This window comes from Heterodontus francisci, chromosome 12 (assembly GCF_036365525.1).
Source record: "Heterodontus francisci isolate sHetFra1 chromosome 12, sHetFra1.hap1, whole genome shotgun sequence".
NCBI classification, from domain to species: Eukaryota; Metazoa; Chordata; class Chondrichthyes; order Heterodontiformes; family Heterodontidae; genus Heterodontus; species Heterodontus francisci.
Window position 1 is genome coordinate 97,134,736 of NC_090382.1, and position 15,393 is coordinate 97,150,128.

A 15,393-nucleotide genomic window follows, 5' to 3' on the forward strand; every position below is an offset into this window, starting at 1 on the left:
ATCCTAATTTATGTTGTCGGTTGTGTCCTAACAGTTGGTCCTGTTAAGAGCTTTGTAGGCCTTGTTTTCTTGTGCGAAACTGGGGTTGGCACCAGCTGCACCAGGGAAGTGGGGACTTCAAACAGGCATTAGGCTATTTGCACATGCCTAACGTACGCTGTGCAGCCAAATTCTAGACCTGTATTACAGGAAGATTCTGAATATTTCTGTTTCCACTAGGATTCTTGTATATAATAAATCTCCTCAAGTTTTGTAATTAATAGTGTTATGACTGACCACTCCAGTCAAAGCCCCAATCAAAATATACGATTCTGATTGTGGTGGGAGAAACGGACTGATAATTCAATCCCATCCCTCCACAGATCGTCTAATGTATAATTTGAAAATTTCCAAATTAAAGAAAGACCCAGCCAAATTGTACCATCTATGAACCCTCGAATGAGGCTAGCCAAACCAGGTGTCTTTAAATCAACAAATTAACTGTTTAATTAAAAAAACTAAATTTTTAAACATTATGAAGATATGAACAACATTTAAAATGGAAACAAAATTAGAGTCCTTGCAAATTTACAGTCCAATGTTGCTTGAAGTCCTCACAGCCATGCTTGGTAGAGGTGGATAGAATGAGAGATACAAAACGGCATGATTTGTTTTGTACCTCCAGTAAAAAAAGCTGTAGAATGAATTACCTAGAATGAATTGTTTACTGGGCCACATGCATGCACTGGTAGACTGATTTAGCTCCTTGTCTATCTCGATTTCCACTCAACCCTCTGAATACTAAGCAAATATGAACGCTCACCAGACACAAATTACATTAGCTTCCACATTAGTGACACTGTTTTTGCAAATTTAGCAGGATTGATGTAGGTTTTATATTCAACTCAGATAAGATGACAGTCTTCTCCAACTGCGATGAATGTCCTGAAAGTGTTTAAGTAGATTCAGCCTTGTTCTTAATGACAATAAGATTTCAGTACAGACACCATCTTGATATTGGCACCAAGAACATTGACATAAAACAGAAGTGATACCTGGCTGCACGGACTCCTTCTTTCTGCAATCTGGGCCACAACTGCTGGGTTACTTGAGCTAATCAGCACCGGTGAGCTGATCTGCAGTGGCTGGTGGGATGGAGACTGGTGGGAGATTCTGTTAAGCATATTCATAGCGCTTGTGTGACAACGGTTCTCTTTAGTGCCCGTCCTCCCTGCCTCTGTGCGTCTGATGGGTGTGCTAGAATTAGCAGCTGCTGCAGTGCATTGGCATTTACTATCTTTCACATCTGGCCCGTTCGTTGCTAATAACTGCTTTGCTGTTGAGTTCATCTACAGGAGACGGAGAAAGAGAAAGAATTGAGTGAATCTTGACCTACATATTTATAGTACAATCAGAGTAATCAAAGTGTCATTAGAGTAATGCTTTTATAAATACATTTACAAATTTTTTAATTCCAATTTTTTTTTTAACAAATGTTACCACCAAGAAGGGAAGAATGCACTCTCTTTTCTAGTTCCACTTCTGCACAGGTCCCGACATATATTTAAATGTTTACCCAGTTATCAATGCAGTCAATTATAGACTCTACTCTTTATCCTAGAACATACACCAACCAGGTTTCTTTAATAAACAACAAAATTAACAGTTTATTATAAAACAACTTATCCAGTACTGAAGCAAAGCATTAACACAGAGATTGAAATATGAAAGTTCTTTTTTAAAATTCCCCACACAAACTGAAAAAAAATACAGAAATTCTCTCTGCAGAGATCTGTCACAAAAAAAGACAAAACCAGGATACTTTGGCCAAATACTTGCTAATTCTTGAAGGAAAAAGAGAAGATATGGAAGGTTGTCCCTTCTGGCGTCTGGGTATACGGTGACGGGTCACTGGGATCTTTTCAGAATCAATTCATTCTGGAGATGTCGAGAAATCATCTGGTAGGCTTCCCAGGCCATGTGGCATCAGGAGTTTCAGCCAACACATACTTGAATCACAGGGTTTTCCCAAAGAAAGGAGGAAACAGGATCTGACACACTGGCCTTCTCAGGGTCTCTTAGAGAGGTGCAAATAAAATAATAGAATCATAGAAAGTTTATGGCACAGAAATAAGCCACTTGGCCCATCATGTCTGTGCCAGAAAAAGAGCTGGGGTTTCTTTTTCCTTGGCAGGCAAAACACCAACTGTCTTCGGAACAGTTCACATGCCAACTGAACCAAAACAATATCTCAGAAGTTAAACCATAAACAGAAAGTCAACCCAGTATTCTTCACAGTGACCAGGGGCATGCTCCTGCCTTATAGTCTATTGAAATGCCCTTCCTCCCCAAGCCAATGAAGCTGAGCAAACAGTCTACCAGGAGAGGCATCTCATCAATTTTGGGAAGACTCTTCCTATCACCCACTTTCATTCCCTTTAGGGAGACACCTAGCCTTTGCTTGCTGCTGCCTTACAGTGAAAATTATCAGAAATATTATCATACTTTCATGCATGGAAGGGGCCGTGATGAAATAAACAATGAAATAGAAGAATTATAATTTTAAAAAGTTAACTGCTAAACAATATCATAAGAACATGGACACTTATACACAGTAAAAATGGAGTAGTGACCATGTGACCCCTCTTGCACTGGAAATCCACAAACTTGTCTGCAAAGATGAGGCTCATTAACCTCGTCTGAAATAGCTCTGGGGAGAATCCCTTTGAAATATTAATGACTCTGATTGACATAAATGAATTAACAAAGGATGCTGGAGATAGTTTGGCTCATAGCCAAACCAAGATCAATAAGGTGTGAAGCAGCAACATTAGAACAGAATGATTCCCATTCAAACATCAAATGATGGCCATTATTATCATATCTTAGCCCATTGTGTGTTCACAACAGGGGAGAGGGCCATGTTCCTCTTAACCAAACTGATGTGAGAGATTTTTTCCTTAAAAGGTAACTCTCTGAAGAGGGAAGGAAAGATTAAGCCAACATCACAGAGAGCTTGTGAGAAGGATCCAGTGGAAAGAGAAGAACCCTGCTGACCAAGTACAGCCACCACAGCAGAGACATTACTAAGTGACTTTGAGACTAACCATCTACGAAGGTAACAAACTACAGAGCACCAGTTTTGGGCTGTATTCCAACCACTAGAGCTCTACACTGACACTGACACGGAACACAAAAGTCCGAGTGTATCAAGCCTGTGTCCTCAGTACCTTGCTCTATGGCAGCGAGGCCTGGACAACGTATGTCAGCCAAGAGCGATGTCTCAATTCATTCCATCTTCGCTGCCTCCGGAGAATACTTGCCATCAGGTGGCAGGACCGTATCTCCAACACATAAGTCCTTGAGGTGGCCAACATCCCCAGCTTATACACACTACTGAGTCAGCAGCACTTGAGATGGCTTGGCCATGTGAGCCGCATGGAAGATGGCAGGATCCCCAAAGACACATTGTACAGCGAGCTCGCCACTGGTATCAGACCCACCGGCTGTCCATGTCTCCGCTTCAAAGACGTCTGCAAACGCGACATGAAGTCCTGTGACATTGATCACAAGTCATGGGAGTCAGTTGCCAGCGTTCGCCAGAGCTGGCGGGCAGTCATAAAGGCGGGGCTAAAATGTGGCGAGTCGAAGAGACTTAGCAGTTGGCAGGAAAAAAGACAAAAGCACAAGGGGAGAGCAAACTGTGTAACAGCCCCGACAATCAAATTTTTCTGCAGCACCTGTGAAAGAGCCTGTCACTCTAGAATTGGCCTTTATAGCCACTCCAGGCGCTGCTCCACACACCACTAACCACCTCCAGGCGCTTACCCATTGTCTCTCGAGACAAGGAGGCCAAAGAAAAAGAAGAGAGCTCTATAATACCTCTGCAATTTCAAGACTGCGAAAAATCAGGTCTGTAACTTAAAAAAAAGACTTTTCCTCCCGAGAAGATTCAGTAATCTTCTGTAAACCATTAACACTCACCTCACAAAGGGTAACTACCGCTTACCCTTTTCTTTCTATCTATCTATCTATTCTTATGTATGTGTATGTGGGAGCATATGTGTGTGAGTGAGGCTGTGATCATTTTGGGATTTGTTTAAAAAATAAATAGTGATCTTTTTGTTACGAGAAAACCTGTCATTTGTCTGTTTATTTGACCCTAAAGACACTCAGAGACTAAAGCATCATTTTTACAAAACACAATTGTGGTCAGTTGGGAGGTTAACAGTGGGAACCACCCACACCCCTTACCATCTGTCCACAACTATATGAATGGTGAATTCATTGCATTTCTCTCTTTGCTATAATTGTTATTTTAAACGAGTTAACATTTCTGTTAAAGTAAGGGAGACAGGAACTTGATATGTGCATTAAGCAACTGACAAATATTTCTAACCTTCAGGCTGAATCTTAAAGCATGAAGGAATGTCGCTCCACTCTGTAGCATATAGCCTTGGAGCTCTTGTGAGCTGTCCCATGATACTACAGTATAAATCAAAAGCAATTTCTTATTGAATGTGATTAATTCCAATCCAGATTCATTGCTAGAGCTGGAATGTTTTGCATAATCTGATGCTGAAGGAGTTAGCGAAATCTCATCAAAATCATTTTTCCACATTTATAGGCAGTCTAGCAAAATGAAAATGGGTTTCTCTGTAAAAGAAAAGCACTGAAATTGAAATAATTTCCCTTTATCCACTAAATGTCCATGAATCAACAGGGCTTCATGCCGCAAACCTAAATAGTTGGCCAAAGATTGTGGAGTGTGCAGAACAGATCATGTAACTAAGAGGTACAGGAGACAAATGAATTTGGAAATGGAAGGCTGGATAAGACAAAACTCTACAATAATTGTGAGTGTGGGTTGTATCCTTTTTTAAAAATCTGACTGATTGATAAGTATGACAAACAATAAGCTAAGCACATTCCAGACTTCTTTATTCCTGTGACTGCTTTAGCTTTGAACAGATGCAAGTGAAAAGATGCCCTTCACTTTGTTCTAAAATTAACAGAATGTTTAATTCGATCTAGATTAAGAGATTGCGTTAATTGCATATTTGTAAAGGTGAAAAATGTGTTTGTCAAACATTTTCTTTTGGAAACTAGAAGAATAAGAAGAGCCATAAGTAGTTTTTCATTGTGATGCTTCCACACATAAATGACGCGATAATGAGCGTCAATATGATTGATGCTATTGTTCATGTATTTTTTCTTTACAAACACATTTCATGAAGGTGAGTCCATTTAAAAAAATGTACATCCTGACCATGATTGCTGATCTTACATAAAGGAAACACAAAACTAACCAATGATTAGCAGAATTCCCAGTAACACCTACCTCAACAAATGAAATAGGGAATATTCCTATTTTATCTCCTAGTTTGCCCTCTGCCCAGTTTTCATCGACTCTCCTAATCACTTTTAGAATATCATTCTGAAAGACAAGTGTGAAACTGCATTAAATTTGCCGTAATCTCAAAGTTGAGCAGTGACTTGTTGGCGCTTATTGGTTTCATACAGCTGGTCCTCTGCCTGGAGTATAAATGCATTAGATAAGCCATTCATTGAATACTGAGGGAATGAATAAAAAAGTGCTCTGTAAAGAAACATTCCCTGTGATAGCTGAATTCCACACTACATGTTGCATTTACTTTGACTGGAAAATACACGGTCCATGCAAGAACATGTGTTTCAAACCCTAACCCAGAAAATATATTTTTGTGGTCTGGCAATCACATCATTCTCAGTAAAATGATTTAATAGGATCAAGAATAGCAGAGTCAATGGAACTGAAAATTGGGTTGGCGTATCATCCTTTTGTGATATTGCCAAAGACCGATTTCATCTCCATTGTTCCAAATGAAGCTACTGTATGAAGACTGCCACTTTAAAGTTCTTTAAAAAGCCATGCATTACTATAAAGTTCCCACTGACATTGCAGTGCATGGATGTTGTTGAGTTTTAAGCAGTTGCCATAATCATACAACTCTCAAACACACAGAATTAATCTTGAGACATCTTACCTTGAGGAATGGCAAGAGATCCTTGTTGGCCTCCTTGTCTTTCTCTTTCAGATTAAAGTCATAAAGAGCTTTGCAGAGGGGTGGGGGCTGAGGTAAATGATGGATAACTTGAACAAAACTGAGAGGGAAAATTCCACAAACTCCATTGACTTCTCCATAATACCAATTCTCATCCACTTGCCGACGCAGAATGATGACATCACCCTTTTTAAAGCTCAGGTCTCCAGGCTTCTGGCCTCCATACGTATACAATGCTCTCGCACATGGCACCTGCAATGACCAACAACTGCAGCTAATGGGATTTCAGAGCAAGCAGTGCCGAAAGCAACATTGCATTACTGATAGACTCAACATAAAATACTCACCGAAGAAACAGGCCCAATATTCTTCACAGTGACCAGGGGCATGCTCCTGCCTTATAGTCTATTGAAATGCCCTTCCTCCCCAAGCTCTCAATCTCCCTGGCTAGGGATAACCCCAGCCCCATCACCAAACACTCATCACTTCATTGGATTGAAGTGTACAACTAAGCATGACGCTAACTGCAGGTACTTGCAAGTATTGTGAAATGTGTTTTATAGTTTCTACTCTATAGAGTGTGTAAACCTTTTCTGCAAATAAAGTAAAATGGGTGCATTGACTAAAATAAAAAAATGTTATACATCTGTCAATAGAATGGAAGGAAATGAGTCAGCCAATATAAAACCACAACACAGAAACAAATCTTAAAACATTTCAGGCCTACAAGGTGTTGCTGATTATTTTACATGACTGCCCAAGACCGGGTTCATCCCAGCAATACAACTTTCATGAAATGTATGAATTTATAACAAAATCCCATTCTGAACCCAGTTAGACTGGAATTTCCTCAGGGCTGCACCTATTGCATCACCGTATCTTCACCAGAAGAAGTGCAGAATCTCTGTTTACGTATAGAAACTGCAGCATTTGCAACAAAGTGACGGTGGTGGAGTGGGAGCAGCTCCGAGGAAAATCCTGGTCTTAATTTTAAAAGCTTCACAGGCAGCTAAAAGTATGGATATTAGCCTATGACAGACTCTTCACAAAGGTTTTCTATCCTGTTGTACACTTAATAAGGCATAGGCTAAGTTGCAGCAACTATTAATACTCTTTGTATATACTCCAGTCACTGACATCCCTTGGGACACTGTAATATAATTAGTTTATCAACCTAATGATTATGCTGTTTCTACACAATATCACTGAACATTAGATGATATGCCCTTTAATTGCATAGACAGTATCTCCATCTGCAGTGAGTAAGCAACAAGAGCGTAGAGTTGCATTGAAGACATGATCATGAAGACCAGGGGCTGGATTTTACAGACCCTGTGACGTCGGGTGTCGTGGTGGGTGCAGGAAATGCTGCCGGGAGACGGCCTCCACGCACCCCGATGCCGGCAGGGCCCGGCCCAATATTGTCGGTGGAGGTGAGGCCTCGTGGTGGCACCACCATCCACCCCCCACCTCGCCGCTCAGCGGCAGGACCCCCATTTACATTTTCAAATAAATTAGATTTAATGCATTAATTAAACTTACACCCCACCTTATGTCCCGCTGTGATCTTCCTGCTGCTGGTCAGCACTCCTGCGCCTTCGGATCCCCATCCTGGGAAACACTTTTGGGGAGGGGGAAGGAGGTACGTTTCTCGGTGCAGGAGGGGGGGAGCAGGGTCAAAGTAACATCATTGGTGTAGGGGACGTTGGGAAGGGTTATAGTTTAAAGTTTATGCACTTGGGGGGGGGAGAGGTCAGGTGGACAAGGTAAGTGTTTTGGGGGGAGAGGGCAAGTAATTAATTTTATGGTTATTGGGGGAGTGGGGGAGCAGCAAAATAAATGTATTTAATTTTTTTTATTTGCTGTATCTTTAAATATTTAAATTTAATGGTAGGGCTCAAAGCCCTTTAAAAATGGCGTCAGCTCCTGCACAGAGGCAGCTGCGCTATTGACGGGGACGGATAGCCCACCCCTTCCATGTGATCGGGTGGGGCAGCCCGTCCCGGCTATTTAAATGAGCCACTGCGCAGGCTGCCAGGATTATAAAATTCAGCCCCAGGATTTTCAGTGAGGTTGTGCTTGTTTTTCCAGTGTAATTTGCCCAAAATTGACCAAACCAATGCAAAAGCTCAAGGAAGTTCCAGCACAAAGATTGTCCAATGCATATCGCGTTTTTGCAATCTTTTATGCTAGTTTAAAAAAACAATGCACTAGAAACTGTCTTCACCCACAAAATTGGCCATGCTTCCCGATCGAATTAATCACCATTGTGAGTTTCCCTTAACTGTGCCTGTTTGCAGGCCATTGAGCAGGCTTTAAAAATTCAGCTGCTTCTTCTGGGTGCAACGATAATAATAGGCACCTTTAAAAGCTTTTGAATATATGTCTTTTCACTTTGTTAAAAAAAACACAATCATGAGAAAATGGTTCTGTATGGTTTTTTAAAGCCATTTCAATTATTTAAAATCAGGTGGATTAACACTGTGATTAAAAATGCTTTTTTTTTGTGATGACCCTATTTTCAGTTGCATGGACCAAACTGCACCATGTCACCACTCTTAAATATACCAAGGAATATTTTTGAAGGCAACAGCATTTTAAAAAAAAAGACATTTTAAAATGCTGCTTGGATGCACTGGTTCATGGCAGATTTTACTTTTGGAGTTATGCAAATGAATTTCAGCATTAGCTTGAGAAAAAAAACTTCTCAAAACGAGCACAATTTTGGGCATGATTTGTGCCCAGATCACTGATTGCACCCAAAGGAGAAACACTACCCGGACTGTTGCGCCTGTTTCATCTTTGTGAATAAACATGCACTCAAGAGTCAATTTTAGCTACAATGGCATCCACACTCGGGTGACTTGTTAAAAAGCAGTCAGGCCCCAATGATGTCATCGGAACCAATTTTTTTCTTTAATCAGTCATAGGATGTGGACCTCGCTGGGAATACCAGCATTTATTGCCCATCCCTAATCAGGGATAGGCACCAACATGCTGCGCCACGGACATTTGACAAAATTATTTACTCAGCCACGGACATGGGGGCCATTCATCTGTATATAAAGTGTCTAGCCAATCTAATGCCATCAAAACACAATCCAATTTAAAACACATTTCTCCCTATAAATAAAGTAGCTAAGCAGACAAACATCAATGGAAAGCAGTACACCTGTATTAGCTAGCTAGCAAGTGAAATTGGCAATGCCAATGTGAATTACTTTTGTTGACAGAAATAGAGCTAGATACATCATGTCATGGGGTGGTAGATGGACCTTATTGGACGACCTCAGTAGATTGACACTGTGTCAGGAGTTCAAATTCATCCAATAAACCATGTAACCCAAGGAGAGGATTGTTTTTGTGGTCATTGAGGTGAAGCAGCAGAAAAATCAGGAATAGGAAGACGGATCATTTCTCACCCTGCTGTTGTCACAAGACAATTTAACCTGTGATGGTCTCTGTTTGTGCAACTTCTCCACCTGTTTGTAAAATGTGTCTGAAGACAGGGCAGCCAACAAAAGAGCAGTGATCTCCAAGTCTGGAGAATTTTATAGGATGGAGCAGATAGTACTTCAGAAGCGTCACGTAAAACAGAAAAGCAGAGTGGGACAGGAAGGGACAGTGAGATTAAGAGTAGGTAGCCAAGACTAGTTTATTCATCTTGATAGGCTGTTAAACTAGGTCCTGGATTCTAAAATACAGAAAGAACGGCATCTCTCATGACAAAGTGTCAATTACGCACCAAACCTAGTTCTTTGAGGGAGTTACATGTGCTGTGGATAAAGGGGAACCAGTGGATGTATTGTACTTAGACTTCCAGAAGGCATTTGATAAGGTGCCATATCAAAGGTTATTGCAGAAAATAAAAGCTCATGGTGTAGGGGATAACAGACTGGCATGGATAGAAAATTGGTTAGGTAACAGGAAACAGAGAGGAGGCATAAGTGGGTAATTTTCTGGTTGGCAAGATGTAACAAGTGGTGTGCCGCAGGGATCTGTGCTGGGAACTCAATTTTTTACAATTTCCATGAATGACTTTGATGAAGGGACCGAAGGTATGGTTGCGAAATTTGCTGATGACACAAAGATAGGTAGGAAAGTAAGTTGTGAAGAGGACATAAGGAGGCTACAAAGGGATGTCACTCAAGTGAGTGGACAAAGACCTGGCAAATAGAGTATCATGTGGTAAAGTGAAATTGTCCACTTTGGCAGGAAGAATAAAAAAGAAGCATATTATCTAAATGGTGAGAGATTGCAGAACTCTGACATGCAGAGGGATCTGTGTGTCCTAGTGCATGAATCTCAAAAGGTTAGTATGCAGGTACAGCACGTAATTAGGAAAGCTCATAGAATGCTATCATTTATTGCGAGGGGAATTGAATACAAAAGATGTTATGCTTCAGTTATACAGGGCATTGGTGAGACCACATCTGGAGTCCTGTGTACAGTATTGGTCTCCCTATTTAAGGAAGGATGTAAATGCATTGGAGGCACTGCAGAGAAGGTTTACTAGACTAATACCTGGAATGGGAGGGCTGTCTTATGAGGAAAGATTGGACAGGCTAGGCTTGTATCCACTGGAATTTAGAAGAGTAAGAGGTGACTTGATTGAAGCATATAAGATCCTGAGGGGTCTTGACAGGGAGGATGTGGAAAGGATGTTTCCCCTTGTGGGAGAATCTAGAACTGGGGATCACTGTTTAAAAATTAGGGGTTGCCATTTATGACAGAGATGAGGAGAATTTTTTTTCTCTCAGAGGGTCATGAGTCTTTGGAATTCTCTTCCTCAAAAGGTGGTGGAAGCAGAGTCTTTGAATATTTTAAAGGCAGAGATAGATAGATTCTTGATAAACAAGAAGGTAGAAGGTTATTGGGGGTAGGTGGAAATGTGGAGTAATCAGTTCAGCCATGAACTTATTGAATGGCGGAGCATGTTCGAAGGGCCAAGTGGCCTACACCTGCTCCTAATTCGTATGCTCGTATGTTCCTCCAATAAAGCAATTCTCTTAAATTCACTTATGTCTATATCTCAGTCTATCACTGTAGATTCCAATTCAGCTCTGACAAGATAATTGTTAATAAAAAGCTTTTCTGCAAAAAATTGAGCTGTTGTTGCTGCATGTATTATTCAGTTAAAAAAATGTTTAGTTACTATCTGTAAGATTGTACTCCAGACTAATCAATTTATGTCCAAGCCAAATCTCTTACCTGTTAGCAAAAGTGCACTTTTAATGTAATGTAATTGTATGATACAGATAAGCTTCAGATGACATTGGCCACTTGGGTTATCTGCCGTCAAATTGGATAGTAAATGATGCACTGTAAATGAGTTACTGATCTTTGACATACTTGTAAAACTTGTCCTTTAATCCAATTCACAGCAGAAACAAAATCAGTTAATGACTGTTTCTAACACGGTCATTGAAACATAGTAAATTTTTACTATGTCTTCCCCGACAACTTTTAAAACTGCAAATGCAGCATGGATTTTGTAAAGGAATTGTAGACAGTTCATTATAGATTAAGGTTTATTAAAGCCATCTGTTACATTGTATTTACATTGCATATGAGTCAGCAGCATCCTGTTTTTGCCAATATCACTCAGCTCCATTACATTGTACAGTTGGATTCAGGAGGAACTTACAGTTCTGACTTCTGGCAATTCCTTGGATTTTCTTGCCTGTTTTCCCCTCAATATAGGTTCTGGAACAATGTGATTCCAAATGGATAGCAGTGAAATTGCAACCTTTATATAGAAGCAAAAGTTCAGCAACTTTCAACATGTCACTGAGCTTGTGTCCCCAGTGAAAGTAATGCGTGCCAGAGCATAGAAATCGAGACATTCCCTAAGTGACTTTTTCCATTTTGAAATGAGTTTATATAACACAAGCCTTTAATCACGTATTTTAAAATAACCTAGCTGCTAGGTTGAAGGCTTGGAGCAGGGGTGTCCAACCTTTCTGCATGGGGGCGGGGGGGGGGGGGGCCAGACTACAATTTTTGTCTTACATAGGGTACGGGTGAGGCAATTTCAGAAGGATAGAGGCATTAAAAATGTATTTTACTGTTCATCAAAACAACAACATATGTGTATTTTTATGAAGAAGCCTTAAATGAAAAGATTAATTTATTGACTTACTTTCTCATCATTATGGTAGACACTGATTTAGTAAGATACCTGGCATTTGCGAGGAGCAGCCTTGATAGAACGGGGTGCGGAGCGGACTTTCAGCTGAGCGGTCAATTTCAGTAAGTTACAAGTTAATCCCTTTTTTGTTTCGGAGGACCGGGGACTGCTGGGTAGGGGAAAACTATTTATTTGGGCAGTTTTAAAATCTTTGTCTTTTGCGAGGAGCAGCCTTGATAGAACGGGGTGCGGAGCGGACTTTCAGCTGAGCGGTCAATTTCAGTAAGTTACAAGTTAATCCCTTTTTTGTTTCGGAGGACCGGGGACTGCTGGGTAGGGGAAAACTATTTATTTGGGCAGTTTTAAAATCTTTGTCTTTTGCGAGGAGCAGCCTTGATAGAACGGGGTGCGGAGCGGACTTTCAGCTGAGCGGTCAATTTCAGTAAGTTACAAGTTAATCCCTTTTTTGTTTCGGAGGACCGGGGACTGCTGGGTAGGGGAAAACTATTTATTTGGGCAGTTTTAAAATCTTTGTCTTTTGCGAGGAGCAGCCTTGATAGAACGGGGTGCGGAGCGGACTTTCAGCTGAGCGGTCAATTTCAGTAAGTTACAAGTTAATCCCTTTTTTGTTTCGGAGGACCGGGGACTGCTGGGTAGGGGAAAACTATTTATTTGGGCAGTGGCAGTACCCGAGACACTACACGTGTAGTGTCTCCCACCCACCCTCCTCCTCTAACCAAAAAAAAAAGGACTCTAGGGTGTTGATAAGGTAAGCTTTTTATTTAAAACTTCAGTCCGTCGGATTGCTAAGCGAACAAGTTTTGACTTTTTTTTTCGTTTGGTTTTTCAGTAGATTTATTGGGAATCTAGAACAGTGGGAATGGAGGTAAAGGCAGTTGTATGTTCCTCCTGCAGAATGTGGGAGGTAGGGGTCGCCAAGAGTGTCCCTGCTGACTGCATCTGCGGGAAGTGCACCCAACTCCAGCTCCTCGCAGACCGCGTTAGGGAACTGGAGCTGGAGCTGGATGAACTTCGGATCATTCGGGAGGCGGAGGGGATTATTGACAGGAGTTATAGGGAGGCAGTCACACCTCAGGTAAAAGAAGTAGGTAGATGGGTTACCGTCAGGGGAAGGAAAGGGAACCAGCAGGCAGTGCAGGGATCCCCTGTGGCCGTTTCCCTCAACAACAGGTATACCGTTTTGGATACTGTTGGGGGGGACGACTTACCAGGGGTAAGCAATGGGGTGCAGGTCTCTGGCACAGAGTCTGTCCCTGTTGCTCAGAAGGGAAAAGGGAAGAGGAGCAGAGCATTAGTCATTGGGGACTCCATAGTTAGGGGAACAGATAGGAGGTTCTGTGGGAACGAGAGAGACTCACGGTTGGTGTGTTGCCTCCCAGGTGCCAGGGTACGTGATGTCTCCGATCGTGTTTTTGGGATCCTTAAGGGGGAGGGGGAGCACCCCCAAGTCGTGGTCCACATAGGCACCAACGACATAGGTAGGAAGAGAGATGGGGATTTAAGGCAGAAATTCAGGGAGCTAGGGTGGAAGCTTAGAGCGAGAACAACCAGAGTTGTTATCTCTGGGTTGTTGCCTGTGCCACGTGCTAGCGAAGAGAGGAATAGGGAGAGAGAGGAGTTGAACACGTGGCTGCAGGGATGGTGGAGGAGGGAGGGTTTTGGTTTCCTGGATAATTGGGGCTCTTTCTGGGGTAGGTGGGACCTCTACAAACAGGATGGTCTTCACCTGAACCAGAGGGGTACCAATATCCTGGGGGGGAGGTTTGCTAGTGCTCTTCGGGGGGGTTTAAACTAAATCAGCAGGGGAATGGGAACCTAAATTGCAGTGCCAGTGTACAGGCTGTTGAGAGTAGTGAGGTAGGGGATAAGGTTACAGGGACGCAAGAGGGCACTGGCAAGCAAGAACTTGGTTTAAAGTGTGTCTACTTCAACGCCAGGAGCATCCGGAATAAGGTGGGTGAGCTTGCAGCATGGGTTGGTACCTGGGATCCTGATGTTGTGGCCATTTCGGAGACATGGGTAGAGCAGGGGCAGGAATGGATGTTGCAGGTTCCGGGATTTAGATGTTTCAGAAAGAACAGAGAAGAGGGTAAAAGAGGGTGGGGTGTGGCATTGTTAATCAAGGAAAGTATTACAGCGGCAGAAAGGACGTTTGAGGACTCGTCTACTGAGGTAGTCTGGGCCGAGGTTAGAAACAGGAGAGGAGAGGTCACCCTGTTGGGAGTTTTCTATAGACCTCCGAATAGTTCCAGAGATGTAGAGGAAAGGATAGCGAAGATGATTCTCGACAGGAGCGAGAGTAACAGGGTAGTGGTTATGGGGGACTTTAACTTTCCAAATATTGACTGGAAATACTATAGTTCGAGTACTTTAGATGGGTCTGTTTTTGTCCAGTGTGTGCAGGAGGGTTTTCTGACACAGTATGTGGACAGGCCAACCAGGGGCGATGCCACATTGGATTTGGTACTGGGTAATGAACCCGGCCAGGTGTTTGATTTAGATGTAGGTGAGCACTTTGGCGATAGTGATCACAATTCGGTTAGGTTTACCTTAGCGATGGGCAGGGACAGGTATATACCGCAGGGCAAGAATTATAGCTGGGGGAAAGGAAATTATGACGCGATTAGGCAAGATTTAGGATGTGTAGGATGGGGAAGGAAACTGCAGGGGATGGGCACAAACGAAATGTGGAGCTTATTCAAGGAGCAGCTAATGCGTGTCCTTGATAAGTATGTACCTGTCAGGCAGGGAGGAAGTTGTCGAGCAAGGGAGCCGTGGTTTACTCAAGAAGTTGAAGCGCTTGTCAAGAGGAAGAGGGCGGCTTATGTTAGGATGAGACGTGAAGGCTCAGTTAGGGCGCTTGAGAGTTACAAGCTAGCCAGGAAGGATCTAAAGGGAGGGCTAAGAAGAGCAAGGAGAGGACACGAGAAGTCATTGGCGGATAGGATCAAAGAAAACCCTAAGGCTTTCTATAGGTATATCAGGAATAAACGAATGATAAGAGTTAGAACAGGGCCAATCAAGGATAGTAGTGGGAAGTTGTGTGCGGAATCAGAGGAGATAGGGGAAGCGTTAAATGAATATTTTTCGTCAGTATTTACAGTAGAGAAAGAAAATGTTGCCGAGGAGATTACTGAGATACAGCCTACTAGGCTAGATGGGATTGAGATTCACAAGGAGGAGGTGTTAGCAATTTTGGAAAGAGTGAAAATAGATAAG

The 15,393-nt window shown here is 42.2% G+C and overlaps 1 protein-coding gene across 1 annotated transcript in view; it reads right to left on the reverse strand.

The window, feature by feature from the left end:
- LOC137375650 (E3 ubiquitin-protein ligase SH3RF1-like) overlaps positions 1-15,393 on the reverse strand; it is a 99,314-nt gene that overhangs the window by 19,094 nt on the left and 64,827 nt on the right. Inside the window, exons 2-4 of the mRNA XM_068043034.1 lie at positions 6,006-6,275; positions 5,321-5,416; positions 1,035-1,328 (exon numbers count right to left, since the gene is read on the reverse strand). Coding sequence (XP_067899135.1) covers positions 1,035-1,328; positions 5,321-5,416; positions 6,006-6,275 — 660 coding nt within the window. The remainder of the gene's footprint in view (positions 1-1,034; positions 1,329-5,320; positions 5,417-6,005; positions 6,276-15,393) is intronic.